The sequence below is a fragment of the Ornithodoros turicata genome, unplaced genomic scaffold (genome assembly GCF_037126465.1).
Source record: "Ornithodoros turicata isolate Travis unplaced genomic scaffold, ASM3712646v1 Chromosome29, whole genome shotgun sequence".
NCBI classification, from domain to species: Eukaryota; Metazoa; Arthropoda; class Arachnida; order Ixodida; family Argasidae; genus Ornithodoros; species Ornithodoros turicata.
In genome coordinates this window covers 248,249-269,548 of record NW_026999353.1, presented here as the reverse complement: position 1 = coordinate 269,548, position 21,300 = coordinate 248,249, and the positions used below count along the sequence as shown (strand labels likewise).

Below are 21,300 nucleotides of genomic sequence, written 5' to 3'. Positions count from 1 at the left end.
AGTCGGTGATGTGTTGGCTTGCTGAGCTCAAGCTCGTGGCTTAGATCCCGGCCGAGGACGGCAGCAATGTCGGGGAGTGAAAATGTTCCAATCTGCTAGATCCCTCGCAATCCATCTAACCTCCCTACTGAACCGGCGCCGCGATAATTAAACAAACGAGAGTGTACAGCGGGACGCCACGTCAAGTCTTGGTTTGTCGCCTAGATTAGTGTCCTTGCGCATGGTGGAGGCCAATGTGCCAATGGAAACAATAGGCGGATGCAGGTTGTACCATGCGCAAGGATTCCAGGCAAAACATAAAGCAGGCTTCACCTGTTAATATCTCAATAGGGCCCATGTATTGGAAATCTAAAAGCCCGTGCAACGCATTCTGTTGACAGCGCTGTAATTCGCTGGTGGCACGTTTGCTGTGGCAGGGCGAATCGCCGCTCTGAGGCCGACAAGGGCGTGCCCTTTCACCACCACCGCCACCACCACCATCGTGAGTCTCTTAAAGGAACTATGAAATGATATTTTGATAGTTCTCTCGTTTTCATCACAAAGAAAACAATTTTCTGAGTCTAGAACCTGAATTTTACCTTCGTCATGCGAGGAGTCTTTTTCGGGTGCGAATTTGAACAGAGCCGCGAAGGCAGTACAGCTGGCGCCACGCCGTGTCGAGCTGCCGCACGAAGACGCCGAGAGTAACTTGACGCCAGGTCCCCCAAGGTCGCCATTTTCCCATGTATTTGTTCCTATCCCGATGCGTGCAATGCCGGAGGCCGCCCTTAGATACCCCATTGTTACCAGACGTTGGCTTGCGTGGATTGTAGCGCGCTAAAGATCCAGTTGAAGCACAATCCAAGCCAGGCCAAGTCACCGAAGGAGAAATGGACGACTGCAGCGCCTGCGGCGCCTGGTACGACAGGTACGCTATGTGATGCACGCAGCCGTGCACTAGATCCTTCCGATCGCTCAACACGTTTAAAAACGGGACCAAAAAGTGAAACACGACAAAGAAAGTTGTTATACGCGTTTTATTTGGACATATAAAGACTAGATTCATTCGCAGAAACAACAAAAACATTTTGCCGCTAAACTTAGCGCGCTGAAGTAATCCGGAACGGCAACAGTGGGGTATCTAGTGGCGGCCTTCTTCGTTGCACGCTTTTCCGAGGTGAGTTTGGGGGACCTGCTTGACGCAAACCACGATCGGGTCCGCGACACGTCATCGTGACGTGTCGTGGTCCCGCCAGCAGCATGCGCCGTAGGATCCGGCCTATGCGTTCATCGGGAATGGAATTCTACATGACGCCAGCTTCCGCGCGATGGTCGCAGTCTATGGCAGTCGCATCCTGTGGTTTTTGCCGACATATTGAGACGATGTTGGGTAGTTGGTTGCCCGAATTCACGTCAATATCCGCCGAGCATCCAGCGTCATATGCTTCTCAGTGACGAGACGGACAGCTTTTGGTGCCAGGAAGCAATTGGATCGCCAGAGGATTAAAGAAGGCGCAGTGCCATCGACTGTCGGTGTTTGTAGCGAATATTTCCATGATTGCGATTACGAAAGAGATGGTTAAGCTCTTCAACGTATTGGATACCGAGCTCAGTGTCGTTTGAATAAAGGTGTCGTGCCATCACCTGTCCACACCGGTTAAAGGCGCAAAAGTGTGAGTATTTCTCGTTATTGGGGCTAACGAGGTTGGAACCTTGTTGTCGCTTGGGGCATACATAAGAGAGAGGCGGGAAGTGTAGAAAAAAGACAAAATGGAAGTTACCGAATCTCGTCACCAAACTCAGGTGATGCACTGTTGATAGAAATAGACTTCGTTTAGCATGACCTTAGAAACCATGCTTAAACATATTGAACATATGCAAGCGTGCTTTTCCCTTCACTTATGTGCTTTCATGTTTAGAGGTAATTTTCTCAGCAGAGCGGGAAACCCCTGAGTTGAGACAGCATGGCCAAGAGCTGCAACCTTCTATTCAGACTGAACAAATGATATGCAGCCCCCTTCCATATTCCTCTTTGCAGCATTATCTTGCCTCCCATCCAGGCTCTGTGTATTCGTCACAAGTTTTTTTTTTATGATTTATTTCAGTTCACCTGATCATATGCACAATCATATCAGTTTAACATATGATATGATATTGAAGGGGACATTTCCTTGTTTATACCTGAATAAGCTAAGGTGCTTTTAAGAGCTGCGGACTTTTGTTCCTTATGTTATAATCATTACTCAGGTGGACTACATCGATTTGTATTCACCGGAACTTGAGTTGCATTCTGTGTTATTCATTTCCTTTTCTCAAACCAGGGAAGCCCATGTGTATGGCAGCTGAAGTCTTTCACCAGGGTAACAAGGCCAGAACAACTCCAGCAAGTGCTCTGCAGGTCACCTCTAAATTGAAGGAACCTACGTTTGATGCACATGATGAACGTCCTCGTGAGATTTGTTCTTGCTACAATTATGCACTTTGTTTCACGTTACCAAGAAAGAACATTACCAACCATTCCCATATCACTGGGGTACTGCTGTGTTCAACCAGTTCAGTGTGTTCTGGGAATCCTGTAAACCTTGTGCAGCTACTTCGGCCCTTATTTGCTGGCAACACTTGTGCCAATACAGTTGTTAGTTGAGCTGAGTGACAGTGTGCAATAGAATACATCCTGTGTGTGCATATGCATAAAAATTATGCATGTGTAGCATATAATATGTGTATGTAGATGTTAGGTCTTATGTATTTTAGTTTTATTGTACTGTGTGAGCTAAATGTGGACATTTCAGCTGCTCGAGCATAGTGTCCACACCCTTAGTGGAGCCTGCACAGCCTGTCCAGCTGGCAAATGGAATAGTTCTTTCATGAAGAAAGCAGGTTTCTCCCAGAAGATCAAAAATCAGTTTATTCGAAATAGTATCAATTACTTGTCGTTCTGGTAATTGCAAAATATAGGGCATGCTACGTGACTACTGGGGCTTCTTGATTCTTTCCAGTTACCTCAACTCGTGACTTCAGACTTATGTAACACAATAATATAAGGTGACAATGACGAAGGCGAACTGGTGTCGTTGGATTGTGTCCGTCAGTCTCGGGGTTATGGATGTATTGCACAGTATTCGAATTCGAAACATGGTTGAACAGTAAATGTGTTAAACAACAAACAGTTATCAGAAATATATACGATGTGGACAATACTCTTCTAGAATACGCTGCAGTTGACTTTCTGTAGGCATGGTGCGTGTTAATGCTAAATGTTCAGATTTACGACGAGCTCGACATTGTATACCTCATAAAGCATAAATTCTTGCGTTAAGCATATTCTTAGGCAAACAAGTCCTTAGGAAAGGAAGGAATTACAGCGAGCGGGTCCCGTCTGTAGACCAAGCAATGCAGAGTAAGCCTGAATCGCTTGAAGGCGTGAAGCTGCTTTGAATAATAATAGTAATGATGACGAAGAACACTGGTTGCAACAAAGTAAAACAGAACTTTAGACCACCCAGTCTTTCGTGATATTGATTGATTGATTGATTGCATGAAAATTCGTGCAAATAAATCGATCAACAAAGGGGGAGATGTTCCAAATATCACAGTCGCACTTCACAACGCAAAGTTAATTTCGCTGTAGGTCCAGATGCGTTCCTGTCTACGCTGTCTGCAGTGTAACTCAGCAGAGTGACATATATAACCTAGAATCGTAATAGCAAAACGGTTCGGGTCACGATCGCCGCCGACTGCAGACTCCCGAAGAAGTCAGGTAGGTTTTTATCGGTGTACGATATCAGCGCAAGAAGACGTGTTTCCGAGGCTGGGAGCAGGTCACAGAGCCAGTGCACACGTGAATGGCAAAGTTCCTTTCGCTGTAGGACCAGGTGTGGTCCTGTCTACGCCGTCTGCAGTGTGACTTATACAGCCTAGAATCGTAACAGCAAGACATTGGTTCGGGCCACGATCGCCGCCGAATGAGGAGTCCCGAAGAAGTCAGGCTGGTTTTTGTCGATATATGATATCAGCGCAAGCAGACTTGTTTCCGAGGCTGGGAGCAGGTCACAGGCGCAGTACACATGTGAATGGCAAAGTTCCTTTCGCTCTAGGCCAGGCCACAGGAAACGGAATGAGTTGCGAGTTATGACGACTCGAATGACTGCACATGGCAGACATACAGCGGCGAGGAACCAGCGACGGCTGTAGCACCTAGAGGACAGTAAGGGGGCACGGAAAGTGAGGGGCAGGTCTACAGATTTGAGTTCACGGAGAACACGGAGGAACGTTTAAGCACCCTAGGGCAGTTTACAGGAGATACCGCACTACCATCGAAGACAACACCGAGGATTTTGACTAGAGTTTTCGAGGGTACGCCGTAGGGGCAACGCGGGAAGGTGGCGCATTAATGTAGAGGGCACCGCGCTTAGACCTGTTTAGTTGTGCGCCAGACACTTTACCTTAATCGTCGAAAGCCTTCAGCACAGGTTCAAGGCAAGTTTGCCCTGGTAGCATGACAAATATATCATCCTCATACGCAAAAACAGGAGGGGGGGGGGGGGCAACCACCGGGCAACCTAAGAAGGACATAGAGGGAGCTTAAACGTACCAGGAGCGGGTTGAATACAGGAGAAAGGGGACAACCCTGCCGTACATCGCGCGTAATCCCAATAGGACGCGATAGACCACCAGCAACGGAGACCAGGCTTTTTGCACCAAGGTACAACACTTCCACAAAGCCAATCCACGCTTCATGGGAACCGTAAGCTGTAAGCATGGAAAACAGATACGAATGACGCACTCTGTCAAAAGCTTGTGCCTGGTCGAACGAGGCTAACACACCTGTTAGCTGTCTCAGGTTTAACCACTGGATCGCGTCACGAATAGCCACCCTGTGGAGGATTGATGACCTGCCAGGGACCGAATAGGCTTGACATGGGTGCCAGACCTTCTCCAACAGCGGCGAAACACTTAGGAGAAGTCCCTGGACTAGAATTTTGTAGCCGCAAGCCGAAGTGTCATGGGGCGATACGCGTCCGGGTCCTGCTTTCTTGACGCGCGTCCTTGCAGAGAAGGACAGTTATGCGACTCTGCATTGTGGAGCAGAACGCTCCTCGCGACAAGCATTGATTACATATACGAGTTAAAGCACCGCACATTACCCTCCAGAGACGTTTTGTGGCGATAAGAGAGCGCCACGGGTTACGGCGATAGGGGGCAGCCGTGCTCCAGGGGGGCGTACCCCACGCAGAGGGATAAAAGCGGTGATCCGCTGGATAAGACCCTTTTTCGTTGTGCGGTTTTTGCTGGGTGCAAGCTGTCTGAACGTGAAATAAACCTGGTATGTCTGTTTGAATTTCTGTTGTGCTGCTTGTTCCTTCGCGCACGGAACGGACGGGCTGACGCCCCGAGGTTGTGGGAACTTAGGTTTCCACAACTGGCGCCCAACGTTTGGGGTTCGAGCTCGTTCGTCCCGTGGCGGGGAACACGCGGCACTGTGACTTTGTGTAGTTAGTAGTTGTTGTAGTTTACAGTTTTTGCTCTTAGTTTTTTTGCCGTTGTTTTTTTGTGTGTGCGTTTTTCGTGTGTTTCTTTGAGTTTTTCAGCTCCCACCCGGTGGACGAGCCCTCGGAGCTGATGGCTGACAAGGCGAAGGTGCCCGCGCCGCAGTCAGACGCCATCACAACAGCAGAACTCCTGTCACGCATGACGGAGTTGTGCTCGTTGGTGGTTCAACGCCTGGATGCCTGGTCGGTTTCGCCGCCGCAGGCACAAGCACCTCTACGACTCAACTTACCGGTGCCTACCTTCTCAGGTTACACCGATAAGAAGTCTGTTGCCGATTTCCTGGATGACCTCACCGCCTATCAGACGGGTATGGGAATTTCGGACGAAGTCCTAATCCAACGCATCCTGCAGGTTGCTTTGGTCGGAGACGCCGCCCGCTGGCTTCGGTTGCAACCGGAGTTTACGTCCTTGCAGGACTTCCAGGAGCGGTTCAAAAACGAATTCCTTCCCCCGGATTACGAATACCGTGTCCTAGAGGAATTACATAAGCGTACTCAACATCCTGAGGAAAGCTTATCTGAATTCGTTCGGGCATTGCAGGATCTGTACAGCAGAGCGGATCCCACTGCTACGGAAGAGCAGCGTGTCGCACGGGCGATCCGTCAGTGCCACCCGCGCTTCCGGCCCTACTTAAGAGCCCATCGCTTTGAAACCCTTGAGGCGTTGGCCCAGGACGCTCGTTCAATACAAGGCGACCTCCTGGCAGAGCTTCAATACGGGCCCCCTCCGCCCCCGGAGCTAGCGTTGGAACCGCGCTGCGCGTGGTCGGGAGGAGCCGCCTCGGTCGAACGCCTGTATGCAACAGGTTTGGGTGACAACCCCCGTAATTCAGACAATGCGGAGTCATCCCACCGAGCCCTAGATCCGTTCCTCTATGACCAGAGGACGATCCCCGCAGGAACGAGCCTTGACAGACCCGTCCCGCCCCGAAGTCGCGGTCAACCTGGCCTTTCAGCTAGCGAAACCCCACGGCAGCGGGAGCGGCATCATCCTGCGCCCCCGCAGCCACGAGCGCCTACCGGCTGTTGGAATTGCGGCAGCCCTGACCATTTTCGTCGGGAATGCCCGCGACAAAGACCAAACACCCGTAATGTGCCATCGGGAAACGGTCGCAGCCGGCGTCCATGAATGCTCGCTCAACGACGTCGGCAAGTTGCGAAGAAAGCGAGCAGACGGTTACTATCCGTGGCCCTGATCAGTCAAAAACTAGCTTTGCAAGCGGTAAGATAACGCAAAGAGATGCTTTGGCTCCTCTTGCTTTTTCTGTCCGAGATTACATCGAGGATAAGGAACCAAACATCGCCGTTCGAATTTTGGGTAAAGATTACATCGCCCTTATCGACACGGGAGCTACGCTTTCCCTTATCGGGGATAGTGTTTACGAGCATTGCGTATCGCGGCATGTGGAATTGCAATCCACAGATGTCACTCTTCGTCTTGCTTCCAATGACGCCGTTCCAGCACAGGCTGCAGTTGTGCTCTGGGTACGTTTGGATGGGAGACGACGAAAGCAGCGCTTCGTGCACCTTCCTGGCCTGGCAGTTCCTGTTATCCTGGGCAGAGACTTCATCATCCGGCAGAAATTGGTGCTGGACCTGCCCAATGGAGGATACGTGTACCACGGCTCGTCGGGATTTTTCCGCTTCGCCGCAGCACGGGAACACTGCACAGCACAGCAAGCTGTGGCAGCGTCCGTTGAAATGTCTGGGCTGCCGACTGTCTTGGGGTCATTCCATGGTCCCGAGGAGCAACGCCGTCAGCTTGAACAAGTACTGCGGCAGTTTGACGGAATCTTTACCGAAAAACCGGGTAAGTCGTCTGTGTTACAGCATAGCATAGACACCGGTAACGCTAGGCCCTGGCGTTGTAATCCCAGACCATTGAGTGTGCATAAGCGTGCTTTGTTAGACACTGCTCTTGACGAAATGCTCCAAACCGGTGCAGTTCAAAGGTCCCAGAGCCCTTGGGCATTTCCTGTTGTTCTGGCTCCGAAACGTGATGGTACGGCTAGGTTATGCGTCGACTACCGTCGACTCAACGCAGTAACTGTAAGGGATTCTTACCCCTTCCCGTCCATTGAGTCAATCATGTATTCCCTGGGCAATGCAGCTGTGTTTTCAACGCTTGATTGTAGTAGAGGGTTTTTGCAAATCCAAGTTGCCCCGGAGGATGTCCCAAAAACAGCCTTTACATGTCATAGAGGTTTGTTTGAATTTGTACGAATGCCTTTCGGACTGTCTAATTCACCCGCCAGTTTCCAGCGGTTGATGGATACAGTGTTGGGAGATGCGAAGTACAATTTCGCAATGGCATACATGGATGATGTCGTAGTGTTTTCTAGAAATTTTCAGGAACACTTGGAACACCTATCAATCGTCCTTGCAAGGATGAACGAAGCGGGCATAACGATCAACCCCCGCAAGGTGCAGCTGGCGTCGTCTAGGATCAGCCTCCTCGGCTTTGTGGTGGACAGAGGGACCATCCGTCCTAACGACGACAAGCTAAAGGCGATCACGGACTTTCCGGTTCCCGGTAACGTCAAAGCCTTGCAGCGCTTCCTAGGTATGGTTGGTTTTTACAGACAATTCATTCCTAATTGTGCCGAGCTAGCGCAGCCGCTTAACCAGTTGTTGCGCAAGGACACGCGCTGGAATTGGGGAGAAGAGCAGGAACAATCATTTCGAGCTCTATCACAAGCAATCGCTGATACGGCTAGGCTTTATCTGCCCGACCTCAACAAACCATTTGTTGTGCAAACAGATGCAAGCGATTATGGTGTTGGCGCAGTTCTCTTGCAGGAGCATGACGCTATTCTTTGTCCAGTGGCTTTTGCAAGTCGCACGCTGAATCCGGCAGAACGGAACTACTCCGTGACGGAAAAGGAGTGCTTGGCGATCATCTTCGCTTTCAGGAAGTTCGACCTTTACCTGGACGGCAGTACCTTCACTGTCCAGACTGACCACCAGGCACTTTCTTGGCTGCAGCGGCTCCATAACCCGTCTGGACGACTTGCCAGGTGGGCCCTGATGCTACAAGGCTACTCCTTCAACGTGGAGTACAGGCGGGGCTCAACAAACGTGGTAGCAGACGCGCTGTCCCGCGCGCCTCTACCGGAGGGGGAAGAGGAAGGCACCGAGGCGCCTTCTCAACTTCTGGCAGCAGCACAGGTGGCACGAGACGTATCTTCGTCTTGGGGCACGGTCGTGAGCAGAGAGCAGCTCCTAGACGCTCAGAGAGCGGACGGCCTTTGTCAGCGGGTGTCGCAGTGGATAGCTGAGCAAGACTCGGCGGACACCGGAACGACTGACGGACGGCACGACTCCTATCTGCTGGGCGAGGATGGCATCCTGTTCAGATACATACCCCAGGCGGATGAGGACGACGGCTCATCCCCGTTCAGAGTCGTGGTGCCACGGAAGTTGCGTAAGTCTTTCATACGATACTTCCATGACTCGGCCTTGGCAGGTCACAGCAGCGGCAGGAAAACTTATCAAAAGTTGTGTCGTGTTGCGACATGGCCAGGAATGAGGCAGGATGTAACAAAGTATGTTCGTACTTGTCCCGTATGCCAGAGAGCGAAACCTCGTGGTGGTTTACCCCCTGGGCGCTTACAGCCTGTTCAGAGCAATAGACCCTGGCAGATAGTTGCTTGTGATGTGATGGGACCATTTCCCCGTAGTCCTAGAGGTAACCAGTATTTGTTCGTGGTTACTGATCATTTCACGAAATGGGTTGAGCTGTTTCCTCTCAGGACACTGACTTCCCAGAGAGTGTGGGAAAAGTTACTCGACACCTTTTGCCGGTTCGGGTTTCCCGCACAGCTGATCACCGACAACGCAGCCTACTTTACAAGTAAGGTGTTCTCAGATTCTTGCGCTGTCTTAGGCATTCAGCATAAGAAGACTTCCCCGTATCACCCTCAGGCTAACATTACCGAACGTGTTAATCGGAACCTGAAAATGATGTTGGTTGCTTTTACTAGCCAGCACCACCGTGATTGGGATCTTCGCCTGGCTGAGCTGGCGTTCGCTACGCGGACGACGGTCAATAGGTCTACAGGATTCACCCCGGCGTTCCTGAACTTGGGACGAGAGGCCCCTTTTCCTGTGGAGAATGCTCTGGGCCTCCGGGATGGTGCTACCCGGCCTCCTTATTCAAGGTTTGCTGAGGACCTCCGGAGTCGACTGGACGATGCAGCCCGGACGGCTCGGGAGAACCTGGACGTCGCAAGGTTGGACCAGGCTCGCCAGTACAACCGTGGACGTCGGAACCTCACCTACAGCGTCGGTGACCTCGTCTTTCGACGGACTCACCCGCTAAGTGATGCGTCTCGAGGCTTTGCAGCTTCACTCGCAGATAGGTGGGATGGCCCCTTCGAGGTAAGTGCGTGCTCCTCCGGCCTCACTTACAGGCTTCGTCGCTGCGACACCGGCGAAGAGACTGGGCCGGTTCACATCTCGGACTTGAAGTCTTACCATCTCCGAGACCCTGACGGAGAGGAGCCAGATTCGCAACCTGCCTCCCTCCAAGACCTGGACCCGGATCCCGTTCCCGGACCTGCGTCCAGCCGCTACAACTTGCGTCCCCGCAGGCGGCGCACGTAGCTGCCACTATCTCCATCGCTAAGCATAGTGCTTGTGATTTAGTGCTTTAGTAGTGTGATTTCTGTTCCACAGTTTTCCGCTATCTGTTTTGGGGGGACGCCTTCTCAGGCGCCCACGGTTTGAGGCCGCCTTCTCACCGCTTCCCTTTACATCTCCTCTCAGATGCAACGACGTCCGCAGCATCCCGCCCGCCGTGCACCTGCCCGCTCCCGTTCCCGCGGAAGCCGCCCGGATCCGGATCCACCCCAGCACCACTCCGTGGCCACTTGGACAGTTGTGTCCCACGGACAGCCGGTTTCCTGGGCATCCCGCACACGGTGGGCTCACCAGCCAAGGCCCCTCCGGGGGGACGACCCCACACAGACTCCGGCTCCGTTTCGCGGTCTGACGCTCACCGACCGCCACCCGGCCGATCCCCTACAGCCCCTCACTGCGGAGGAGAAGCGGATCCTATGCCCGCTCTGCTTGGTCCCCGAACTGCACCGTCCGACACACCGCCGGGGCCCACTTCACCAGGCCCGAACGGAGGCCGCCCGGACAGCCAACGACGTGACAACAGCCCTCTCCACCCTCAGGCGGCTCAGACCCGAACTTCTGGTGGAGACCAGGCCTCCCCCTCCTCCGCCGCCTGCCCCCTCTTCAGCCATGGACGACGCCGTACTAGACCTGTCGGACGACCTCATGACCCTGTAAGGGAGGGGGGGTGTGGCGATAAGAGAGCGCCACGGGTTACGGCGATAGGGGGCAGCCGTGCTCCAGGGGGGCGTACCCCACGCAGAGGGATAAAAGCGGTGATCCGCTGGATAAGACCCTTTTTCGTTGTGCGGTTTTTGCTGGGTGCAAGCTGTCTGAACGTGAAATAAACCTGGTATGTCTGTTTGAATTTCTGTTGTGCTGCTTGTTCCTTCGCGCACGGAACGGACGGGCTGACGCCCCGAGGTTGTGGGAACTTAGGTTTCCACAGTTTGTAGAACTCGACTGGGAGGCGATCGATGCAGCGACACTTCCCGTTCGGTACTGACGAAACAGCGGCAAAAAGTTCATTTTGCGTGAGCGGCCTGAGTCTGCGAACTCCATTTGTTTCATTGGGAGTGGGCACTCCGGGCTAACCACCGGCCCGTTGGATGATGATAAAGGGCTACGCAATTTTCACGCATTGCAGCTCGAATGTCATCAGGTTGTGTGAGAAGTGAGCCGTCAGCTGACCGGACAACGGGGATATCCGAGGCCGGGTTTCCTGCCATATAGCGCCGGAGGAGTAAGCGGGAGCGGTATGCTTCCCGACACCAGCGTTCGAGGTTTCGCTGAGCAGCGAAATTGCGCCAGGAACGCATTCTCATGGCCTTTGTCGCGTTAACGTCTCGAGGACGGGAAAGCAGGGTAACAGCCCACATGAGTGCCAGACCAAGAATCAATCTTTATTTACCCGTGCGCAGCCTTTTACGCTCTTCCAAACATACGAACACAAGCTGTCAAGGACACAAAGATATGATAGCGATAGCTCGCTCGTAGGCTCGGTGACAGTGCAAGCAGATAACACCACATCTCCCTTTTCTTCAGAGCGAACAAACTAACAAAATGAATAAGTTGTCGCACTGGCGAATTCCGATAAACAACCTGGGGAACTGTCCAAGCGTTCAAAGCACATCGGAAAGTTAACTGCAAAATTAACACAGGCGGCGTAGGCACATCACGTACAGTTCACTTTTCAATTCGTAATCTTACCGACTGGTACGCTTTACGTCCGTATATTGTTACTGCTACGGGCGTTCTGTCGCCCTGATTGACAGGAGTGGGACGTTCGGCTCTTGGGGTTTCCAAACCCGGAGTACGACGCTCTCCTACGTTGACGACCGGACTTGTGCAGGGTAGAACAGGTAGGTGAAGCAGAGTCCTCGTAGAGTCCGACGGAGTGGAACCTAGCGGCACCAGGTATCTTCGGTTCATTCTAAAGCACCCACTCACAGTTCGAACCAAGTACTGTCAGGGACACTTCTAACTTTCTACTCGGTTCTGTGGCCGCGCTCTGATAAGCGCCACGCTAGCGGACAAGGTCGCAAATAAAAAGTGGACTCGTCCATGGGTGGCCGGGTGCCGACAAGGTATCGCATTGCCGCACGAAGGCGTTGGAAGGACCGAGGAAAAAACAATAAAGAAAACGTAACAAGGGAAAGCAGAGGCGACAACAAAGCGCAATCTTCTTGCTCCTTACAAAACATGGCACGACAGGGCAACAGATTACGATAGTGATATAATTCCCTGTCACATCGTCTGCTTTCCTTTTGTTACGTTTTTCTTTGTTTTTCCACGCTCTTTCCAACACCTTCGTGCGGAATGCGATACCTCGTCGGCACCCGGCCACGCCGGACGAGTCCACTTTTTGTTTGCGACCTTGCCCGCTAGCGTGGCGCTTATGGGAGCGAGACCACGGAAACGAGTAGAAAGTTAGAAGTGTCCCTGACAGTACAAGCGAGGTGTCCCTGCATACTGTTTGACCGTTGCACTTTTCTTCAGGTCCTTCACCCACACCTTCTCACCGGGCTCTAGCAGATGAAGTTCCTTGATAGCGTGCCTCCGGTTATAGTGTTGCCGTTGTTTCTGACGAACTCTTCCTCTCGGAATTTTGCGAAGGCTCGATGTCTTGGTTGAAGGAGATTTCCATACACAGGAACTCTCGTCCGAAGCCTTCTACCAATGGAAATTTCCGCTAGACTCGTTCCAGCAGGTCCCGGGGTATCCCTGTAAGCTAGGAGTGCAAAATATGGATCTTCGGGTTTTAGCAATAGTTTCTTGACCGTCTGTACCATTCGTTCAGCCTCACCATTCGCTTGTGGATAACGTGGGCTTGATGTTTGGTGACGACAATCATATTACGTGGCGAAGTTTGCGAAATCCCTGCTCGCAAATTGTGGTCCGTTATTAGGGATAACAAGTCCTGCTATGCCGTGGCGGGCGAAAATACTTTTATCGCTGGGATCACAGACGATGACGTTGTGTTCGAGAGTAGTGCTATCTCCGGGAAGCGCGACAAATAATCAACAACAAGAAGATAAGTTCTTCCGCCGAGATCAAAAAGATCTGCTCCCACTTTCTCCTAAGGGTAACTGGGAGTTTCCGAAGATATCAGCGGCTCGGCGGATTGTGAACGAAATTGCGAACACGTGTCGCAGTTGCTTATCAACGTTGACAGCTGCTTGCTCAGCCCTGGCCACCACACGGATTCTTGCGCTTTGGCTCGTGTTCTAGCGATGCCTTGGTGCCCATCGTGAAGAAAACGTAAAATGTCAGCCTTCAGCGCTTCTGGTATGATCGAACGGGTTCCTTTGAGAAGTAGTCCGTCGCAGCAGGTGACGGAACCACGTTCCTGCCAGTAACGTGATAGCTTGAGAGGAACGGCTTTGTTCCTCTCAAGTGTCGCAATAAAGTTTTAGCAGCTTACATATGTCGTCCGAGTGTTGCGCTGCCTTTATCCTGTCCACTTGAATATCGGAACGCAGACCGCTGATGGACGCAATGACGAATTCTTCTATTTGTGGCACCGAGAGGCTCTGCCGCTGCTTGTCAAGAGCGGTGATTGGCGACCTGGACAATGGGTCTGGCGTGATGAATTCTTTCCCGTGCACGTACACAATGTCAAAGTTGAAGCGCATCAGTCTCATTGGAAAACGTTGTATGCTCGGTGGCAGTGCGTCGAGTGCAGATTTTCCAAGAAGAGTGACCAACGGTTGATGATCTGTTTCAAACGTTGCAGTCAGTCCACAAAGGTACTCATGAAACCTTTCAGCTGCTCATGTCAGAGCCAATGCTTCTTTTTCTATCTGCGCGTAGCGCATTTCCGTCGGCGTCAGCGACCTTGGTGCAGACGCTACTGGTCCTTTTCCTCCGCTTGGCTGAACTTGTGCCAGAACTGCCCCGATGTCGTAAGACGATGCATCCGCTGATAGAATAGTGGGAAAGCTAGGGTTATACCGCGCGGTGCAGCACGCTGATGAAATTAAGCTTTTAACCTCGTTGAACGCAGTCTCTTGGTCCGGACCTCAGGTCCAAACAGCGTTTTTCCGTAGCTACGGAAAAACGCCCTTACAAAAATGGCTGTTAACTTTTTGTTTCCATTCTACAGAACACAGTCAACAGAGAACACAGACATTCAGTAGACTTTCCATTGACCTCATGTTTTCATCAGATATTTATTTTATATTGACTTATGGAACTTTAAGTCTTGTAGACAATTTTTCACAGGAAGGTAACAAGTTTTTCTGTAGACTTTGCATATCCTTTCCACAAATTTCCTGTGACTTTCACATGTAATATATGTTTTCAATTTCTCTGTTGACTACTTGTTGACTCAGCTGCCGCTGCACATAGCATTTGCCATGCACACGTGCATTGCTCAATAAAACCAACTGCAATTGTGTTGTGTATCATGCATGCAGCTAAAAGGAAAACAGTGGACTCCAAACGAGCATAATGACTATATTGATGGCGTTATCACATCATTATCACACATATGTTGGATGTTCGTGCATTTGACTTGAGATGAAGTGGGAGAAACATTCCGTTCTCAGTTCTGTGGCCTCGACAGTTTACTAAGCATCGCTGCTAGGCTGTTCTTGATCGGCCCCACAGGCTGGCGGAACTTCTGGCATGTGTAACCTGCAAAGAATAAGGCGTTAGTGAATGTTAAATGACAACAATAGCACTGCAATGTGTCACTTAACCATGTTGAAGTGTGAAAGTAAACATGAAAAAGAAGAAGAAACAAAAAGAAGTTGCAAGAAGTACGCATTCCATTCGAAGACAGCCCTAATGCTTGCACCCGAAATTAGTGCAGGGAGTCTCTAGCTGTCACCGAAGCCATGTAAGTATTTGGAAGCTGTCTCTCTACTTGCGTGTGCTGTGCTAGCAAAAAGAAGCACAAATGTAACAGGTACAATTAATGTGCGACGCCAGTGTTATAACATACGCAACAAAAATGAAAACAGTACAGTGTATCTCGTAATTTATGTATCTGCTGTTAAGTGGTACAACTATTTTATGGAGTTCATAAAAACAGTACAGTGTATCTTGTAATTTATGTATCTGCTGTTAAGTGGTACAACAGGGTAGGAGAACCGGGTGAGACAGGTCATTGTGCAGCGTGTTGGGCATACCGGTCACAGCGTTTCTTTTTTACTCTAGAAGTTTACTAACCGGCTCAATTCCATTTAGACAAGGCCACCCCTGGTACCCTACCCAATGGCCTAGAATCTCAATGACATCAATGAAGTATTCAGTTGCTGAAAAAATGGCCCAGTTATTACATTTAGCACTGAAGGTGCTCCAAGCTACGACTGTTTATGTCTCGCACTCAGCATGGCTCGTTGAGGCACCAACGCTTCTCTCATGTTGTGATATATTATTTTTGATACGTGGAAATGGCTGTTCGACAAATGGTGGGTTGAATCCCCCGAAGCCATTTGTCAGTGTTTGCCGGGTGTGACGGTGTTTCTCAGTATCTTGTGTAAGTCAGGATCGGTCGGGAATGGTCAGCTCTGCTCAGACTATTTTGTCTCACTTGTTTCCTCTAGCCGTTATTTCAGATCTGGATGACCACATGTGGAAAATGGGAAAAAGACGGCCATTGGTCTGCTTGTCTGTCATCATTTTTTAAAGTGAACAAGAGAGAACTGATGTTCTGAGGCTGGAACAACATTGAAGGGACAATCACATACAAGGCCTCAAGTTGCCTAAGAAATTAACGATGAAAGATGAAAGTGACTGAAAAAGCTAGCCAGCTGTAAGATTCGAACCCACATATTCTGGATTACCGGTCCAGGGCTCTACCAATTGAGCTAAGCTAACACGCCTTCGCAGCGACTTCCTGAAGGGACAAACCAGTCACTCTCTCTCACTCATCCTCCTTTCACTCTTACATTTTTGTTCAACATTTGCTGCTTGCGTCGATCCCTGTCGTATGAGTGTGCAAAAGTGTAACAGTGAAAGGAGGATGAGTGAGAGAGAGTGACTGGTTTGTCTCTTCAGATGACGCACCCTGGAAGTCGCTGAGAAGGCTTGTTAGCTTAGCTCAACTGGTAGAGCCCTGGACCGGTAATTCAGAAGATGTGGGTTCGAATCCTACAGCTGACTAACCTTTTCAGTGACTCTAATCTTTCATCATTTTTAAAGTGAGTTTGGGTGCTTTATTTAACTATGGGTGGCTTATTCTGTTCACCTTATGTTGTAAGCGGATATTGTGTGACCATGTGATACCCCCGTTTGTAACCCTTTTAAGCAAGGTTGCTGGGCTTTGTCTATACTATTCTGAGTTTGGAATAGAATCCTATCTTGGATAAACATCCAAACTGTTGTCTTTACTAAACATCGGGACTCTTCGCTTGACCACGTCCCATTTTAACCTAACCACAGGTACTCGGAACCCGACCAGTCTGGACACTGACCACCTCGGATCGTCGCATTATGGGCTACTTCGTTATCCCATCTTTTTTTATCATTTCTTAACTTGTGTCAGAGGAGGTCTACTACCCTAGGTTACGTACTGGGCATAGGGCGAGGTAATGACAGAATCGGCTCACCATTGTAGGCCTCACAGAAGTGAGTCTACGTACCAAGAACAGCATCCAGCTTTTCACGGTCCAATGGCGGCTTCGCATCACTGCCCTTGTTGGCATTCGATTGCACTCCGTAGAGCGACTTCCCAATAAGGTTCTCCCGTCCAAAGACATTGCTCAATAGCACCCGTGCATATGTGTTGGCAGTGTTTGCACATTGAGACTCGATTCTTGCAAGAGTGGTTGCCTCCACAAGCACTCCATATCCGATGTCAACCTGAAAGTGGATGCGCCTCAATGAGTTATTGATCTCCTCACGTGTTCCTATGATAAGTACAGGAGCGGACAGTAATCATTATCTCGATATCTCCACCAAGAGCCATGGTATCACACATATGCGCAGTGGCATAGCCACGGGAGGGCCAGGGGGGGGGGGCTCGAGCCCCCCCCCCCAACCTGCCACGGACCGACCTATGCAAATGTGCAAATCCGAGAAGAACGTAATACCGGGGGGGGGGGGCAGTGTGACGATCGCAAAAGTCCTCTCACATCATGTCGTCTAGCTTAGCAGCACTCTTGAATGGTTTTCAATGTATGAGCTTTTCAAAATATTTCCAATCTCGTGACACCACCTCATTGGTCATGGCAGCCTTACATGTAATCGTATTGCGAACGTCCAAATCAACTTTTTTTTTGTTCATCCGCACTTTGCAGTGTGCACAGGTTTCTGTGTGTGTCGCATACAGGATCAGCGGGGGGAGGGGGGAGTTTTGGTACATAGTCCCCCTACCTTGGAGGTCTGGCTACGCCACTGTATATGCGTCCCTTATGACTACAGTGTTCTGTTTATGGCATTGAAAAAACAACAACAAGGATAAGCAATTTTTCACCTTGCTGGCTTCTGCTGTCGGATTGGGCAAGAGCTGCTCAATCTGGCTCACAATCTTCTTCATGAGTCTTAGCATCCGTCCCAATTCTAGAAAATCAATAGTCAGGAACAGGTTGGATGCCCCCCCATACAATACCGTATTTTTCCTCTGAGTCCTCCAATTTTCTTCTCAGCTGGTCACGTTCCTCTGCATTTGCCTTTTGCCCCTCCTCTGCGCCCTTCAGCTGTCTTTTCAGTTCTTCACAGTCCTGGCAGCTATCCCTCTCAGCTTCATGCTAGAACGAGTCAAGCAATCACTGACACAGTAACTCTAGGTGGAGGGGGAAGCTTTCCCAAGATAAACCTGGGAGCACTGGAATTTTGCAAACAGGGCAGGGTGAAACGAGCCTTCTCCGCATGTCAAAACCATGAAATTGATCACAAAACAGTACGGGCTTCCTCTCAATTTCTGTTTCGAATCGCGCTCACCCATTACCAACACGGTAAAAATACGAACGCAAATTTGTAACAGTAACGACAACCCCAACAGTAACTAAGCTGCGGCACGAACACCCTAACTAGATTGATATGTATCAATCTAGTGACGTCTCAGAAGAGTAGGCTCGCTGCCTGTCAACAGAAGGCCACGCAGTTTTGTTTAGTTCGAACTGAGTGAAACTAACAGTCATGGAACTGATTTCCCTTGCCACTTGCAGTGCCTTCGCATACCGATCCCGTTTTCTTTCCACTTCGATTTGTGAACCTGCATGGAATAAGTGCGACCTTTCTAAAGTAAAACATAGACTACACAAGCATGACGCCGCAATCGTTGATAATCAGCGTCTATTAGTAAGACAAAGAGGCGTCGCACATGAATTTGGTCATAAACAGGACAGAAAAAACGCTGTCGGCAGTGAGCTTTCAAGATAGAAGTAAGCACTTACCTGCAGTTAATATGTAACGAGACGACGGGTGCCTCTTTGCATGCCACTTGATTTCAACCAACTGCCCTTTCAGTTCAGAAACGCTTTTGAGCTTCTCTTGAGGTTTCGTTGCAACTCAGCGTCGCAAAGTGCGCTGATAGGGTACACGTCAAACAGTGTGGTGTCCGGCCACATCACAATCACGTGCATCATCTTGAAAGCTCACTCTATAGACAAAAACGAACAGAACCGAGAGAACAAAATAGCCGAAAATAGCAACCACGCCAACTGACAGCTTCACGGCGGGAAAATCGGGGCGCGTACGAAGCGACGCATAGCGATCTGTTGTTGCAACGACAATTCAGAACAAATATTTTGTTGTTATGCATTATCAGCCAGATTTGATGAAAGATTCAAGCGTTTAAAACTAAGAGGAAATGATGGTTATGAATAGAGTCTGTGTGTGATTCCGAATGTTTTTTGTAGTTACGGTTTCCGTTGCAGTCATCGCAGTTGTAGTTTCGGTTTCCTGTTTCTGCAAGCTTGTGCCATTAGCGATTTCCATTGTTGTCTCTTTCTCTTGTGTGAGTGAACATTGTACACAGATACTATGTAGTTCAAGCAGCTCGAATCTCGAAACGACGACATCAACTTAGCAGCAGCGGGATCTCGGGTGATGTGAGGAGCTTGTGCACTGGTGCTGTGTGAGCTTCCCGTCCCGAACTAAGATATTACAAGTGCGCCGGCATGGCGTCGCAGCCGAAGAGATGCAAGTATCTGCACGACACCAGCGTAAGTCTCCCGCGAACAACCAACTATAGACTACAGTTGCGAGAAGAAAGCCAGAGTTTTCGTCAGCAGGAGGATGCAGCTGCTACTACGGAGCCGAGAAGTGACGATGATGGCCGTTTCTGTAATGGTGGTGTTAGCAGCAATTGCGGCGGTGATTCTTCGGAAACAAGTTTCTTGGACAGTTGCCAAGAAAGAGAAGGTCGAGGTTTTGCCCAGACCTCGAACACTTCAAGTAAGACAGATTCCGATGTCGACAGCTCCGACTTCGCTGACAGTGACGACGAAACACAAGAGCCTGATAGGGAAACACCAAGCAATGTAAGTGCCAATGTAAGAACTAGCTGAATTTCGAACACGCATGTACGTCAACTTCTCCCGAGCCACTCAGCGATTTAATGTTACTTGGGGCGAAGGGCGTCACGGAAAGTGCAGTACACGAGCATGACCTGGGCCTTCCATTCAATATATATCCCCCCCCCCCCCTGGGCAAACACTGCTTAATTTCTTCATTGTTGTTCTTGCAGGATGAATTGCTTTATGATGGCGCACGGATTTCCCGCAGTGAAAGTCTACTCCTCATCATGGCACATTCGCTTCGGTACCAGTTATTGAAAGAGGCAACAGAAAGCCTCCTGGAGGTATTAGAAGCGCATCTGCCAATGGGTACCACCTTGCCGTTGACAAAGTATCTGTTTTTTAAAGAATTTGATTATGGAAAAAAGTTCAATACCTGCAAGTTTTTGGTGTGCTGCATGTGGAGCATACGTGGGGAAGGAAGAGGACTGCAGTGGCCCAGACCGTGTACTTAATTGTTCTATATGCAACGAGCCATGTGACTCTCGGGAGAAGCTCCGGAGTGGACAGTACTTCATAACCTTTGAGCTGGAGGCTCAACTGGCGTACCAGATGAATACAAATGAGTTTGTGTTGCTGTCACGTAGCTCCTTACCACACGACGTTGGAGACATCACCAACAGCACTTCATATGGTACCCATGCTACTCATATTAGAAAATGATATTTCCATAACGTGGAACACAGATGGTGGCCCAGTTTTCGAATCATCACAATACTCCATATGGCCGTTACTTGTGCAAGTGAACGAGTTCCCGTATAGACTGCGGACTCAGAATGTGCTACTTTCGGGCATCTGGTTTCGAAGTGGCGAACCGCATCTGCAGTGCTTTCTAAGACCTTTTGTTGACACAATGAACAACCTTTCATCAGCTGGGTTCACTTGGACCAGCAAATCTGGTGGTCAACACACGACAAGAGTCTTCCCTGGTCCCTGCACAGTCGATAGTGTGGAACGGTGCCACATTTTAAACATGGCCCAGTTCAATGGAAAGTATGGCTGCTTGTGGTGTGAGCACAAAGGAGAAGTGGTAGAGGTTCAGAGCGGCTATGCTATGGTTTGCCCCATTACAAATAATCTGCCTCGACCAAGGACGCAGGAAAGTGTCATGCACAACGCTGAAATTGGAGAGGCAAAAGTGCAGCTTTTCATGGCATCAAGGGGCACAACATCCTGTTCCTGCTAACCTTCTTCGACGTTGTGACAGGGTGTGTTGTGGATTACATGCACGCCGTCTGTGCTGGTTTTGTTCGAAGCACGGCATCCATATGGTTCAGCAACAAAGCAAGACATCCGTACCACTTGGGTGGAAGACTAGATGAAATTGACGGCAGACTTAAGGGCTTTAAGTCAGTATGGGAACTATCGCGTCTACCTCAGTCAGTCAAGAAGTTGAAATATTGGAAAGCGTCGGGGTGACGCAGTTTTCTGCTTTACTTTTCACCACTGCTACCGAAGCGCATTTTACCACGAAAGTATTACAAGAACTGGCTCCGTTTTGTGTGTATCATGCATCATCTACTTAGAAAGGATGTACCTCTTGGACAGCTGGCCGACCTGCAAAAACACATGGTGTCCTTCCTGACGGAATACCAAAAGTTGTATGGTAAAAAGCACATGAAATACAACACACACCTAATGATCCATTTAGTGCAGTGTGTGAAGGACTGGGAGCTTTG

At 49.9% G+C, this 21,300-nt stretch overlaps 1 protein-coding gene across 1 annotated transcript; it reads right to left on the bottom strand.

The window, feature by feature from the left end:
• Nucleotides 1–14,595: 14,595 nt before the first annotated feature.
• LOC135373684 (uncharacterized) lies at nucleotides 14,596–18,657 on the bottom strand. Its single transcript, XM_064606769.1, has 6 exons — nucleotides 18,497–18,657; nucleotides 18,236–18,315; nucleotides 17,710–17,848; nucleotides 17,575–17,660; nucleotides 16,742–16,961; nucleotides 14,596–14,789 (listed from the first exon to the last, which is right to left on the bottom strand). Exons 2-6 carry the CDS (start codon nucleotides 18,239–18,241, stop codon nucleotides 14,698–14,700), a joined length of 543 nt encoding a protein of 180 aa, XP_064462839.1. The 5' UTR covers nucleotides 18,242–18,315; nucleotides 18,497–18,657; the 3' UTR covers nucleotides 14,596–14,697.
• Nucleotides 18,658–21,300: the final 2,643 nt, after the last annotated feature.

Bases quoted from the DNA above. Each gene is read 5' to 3' on its own strand.
- LOC135373684 (XM_064606769.1), bottom strand. The intron at 17,661-17,709 runs GTATTGTATGGG...TTGATTTTCTAG, and splicing joins GGACTCAGAGGAAAAATACG to AATTGGGACGGATGCTAAGA. The intron at 16,962-17,574 runs GTGAAAAATTGC...ATCCACTTTCAG, and splicing joins CGACAGCAGAAGCCAGCAAG to GTTGACATCGGATATGGAGT.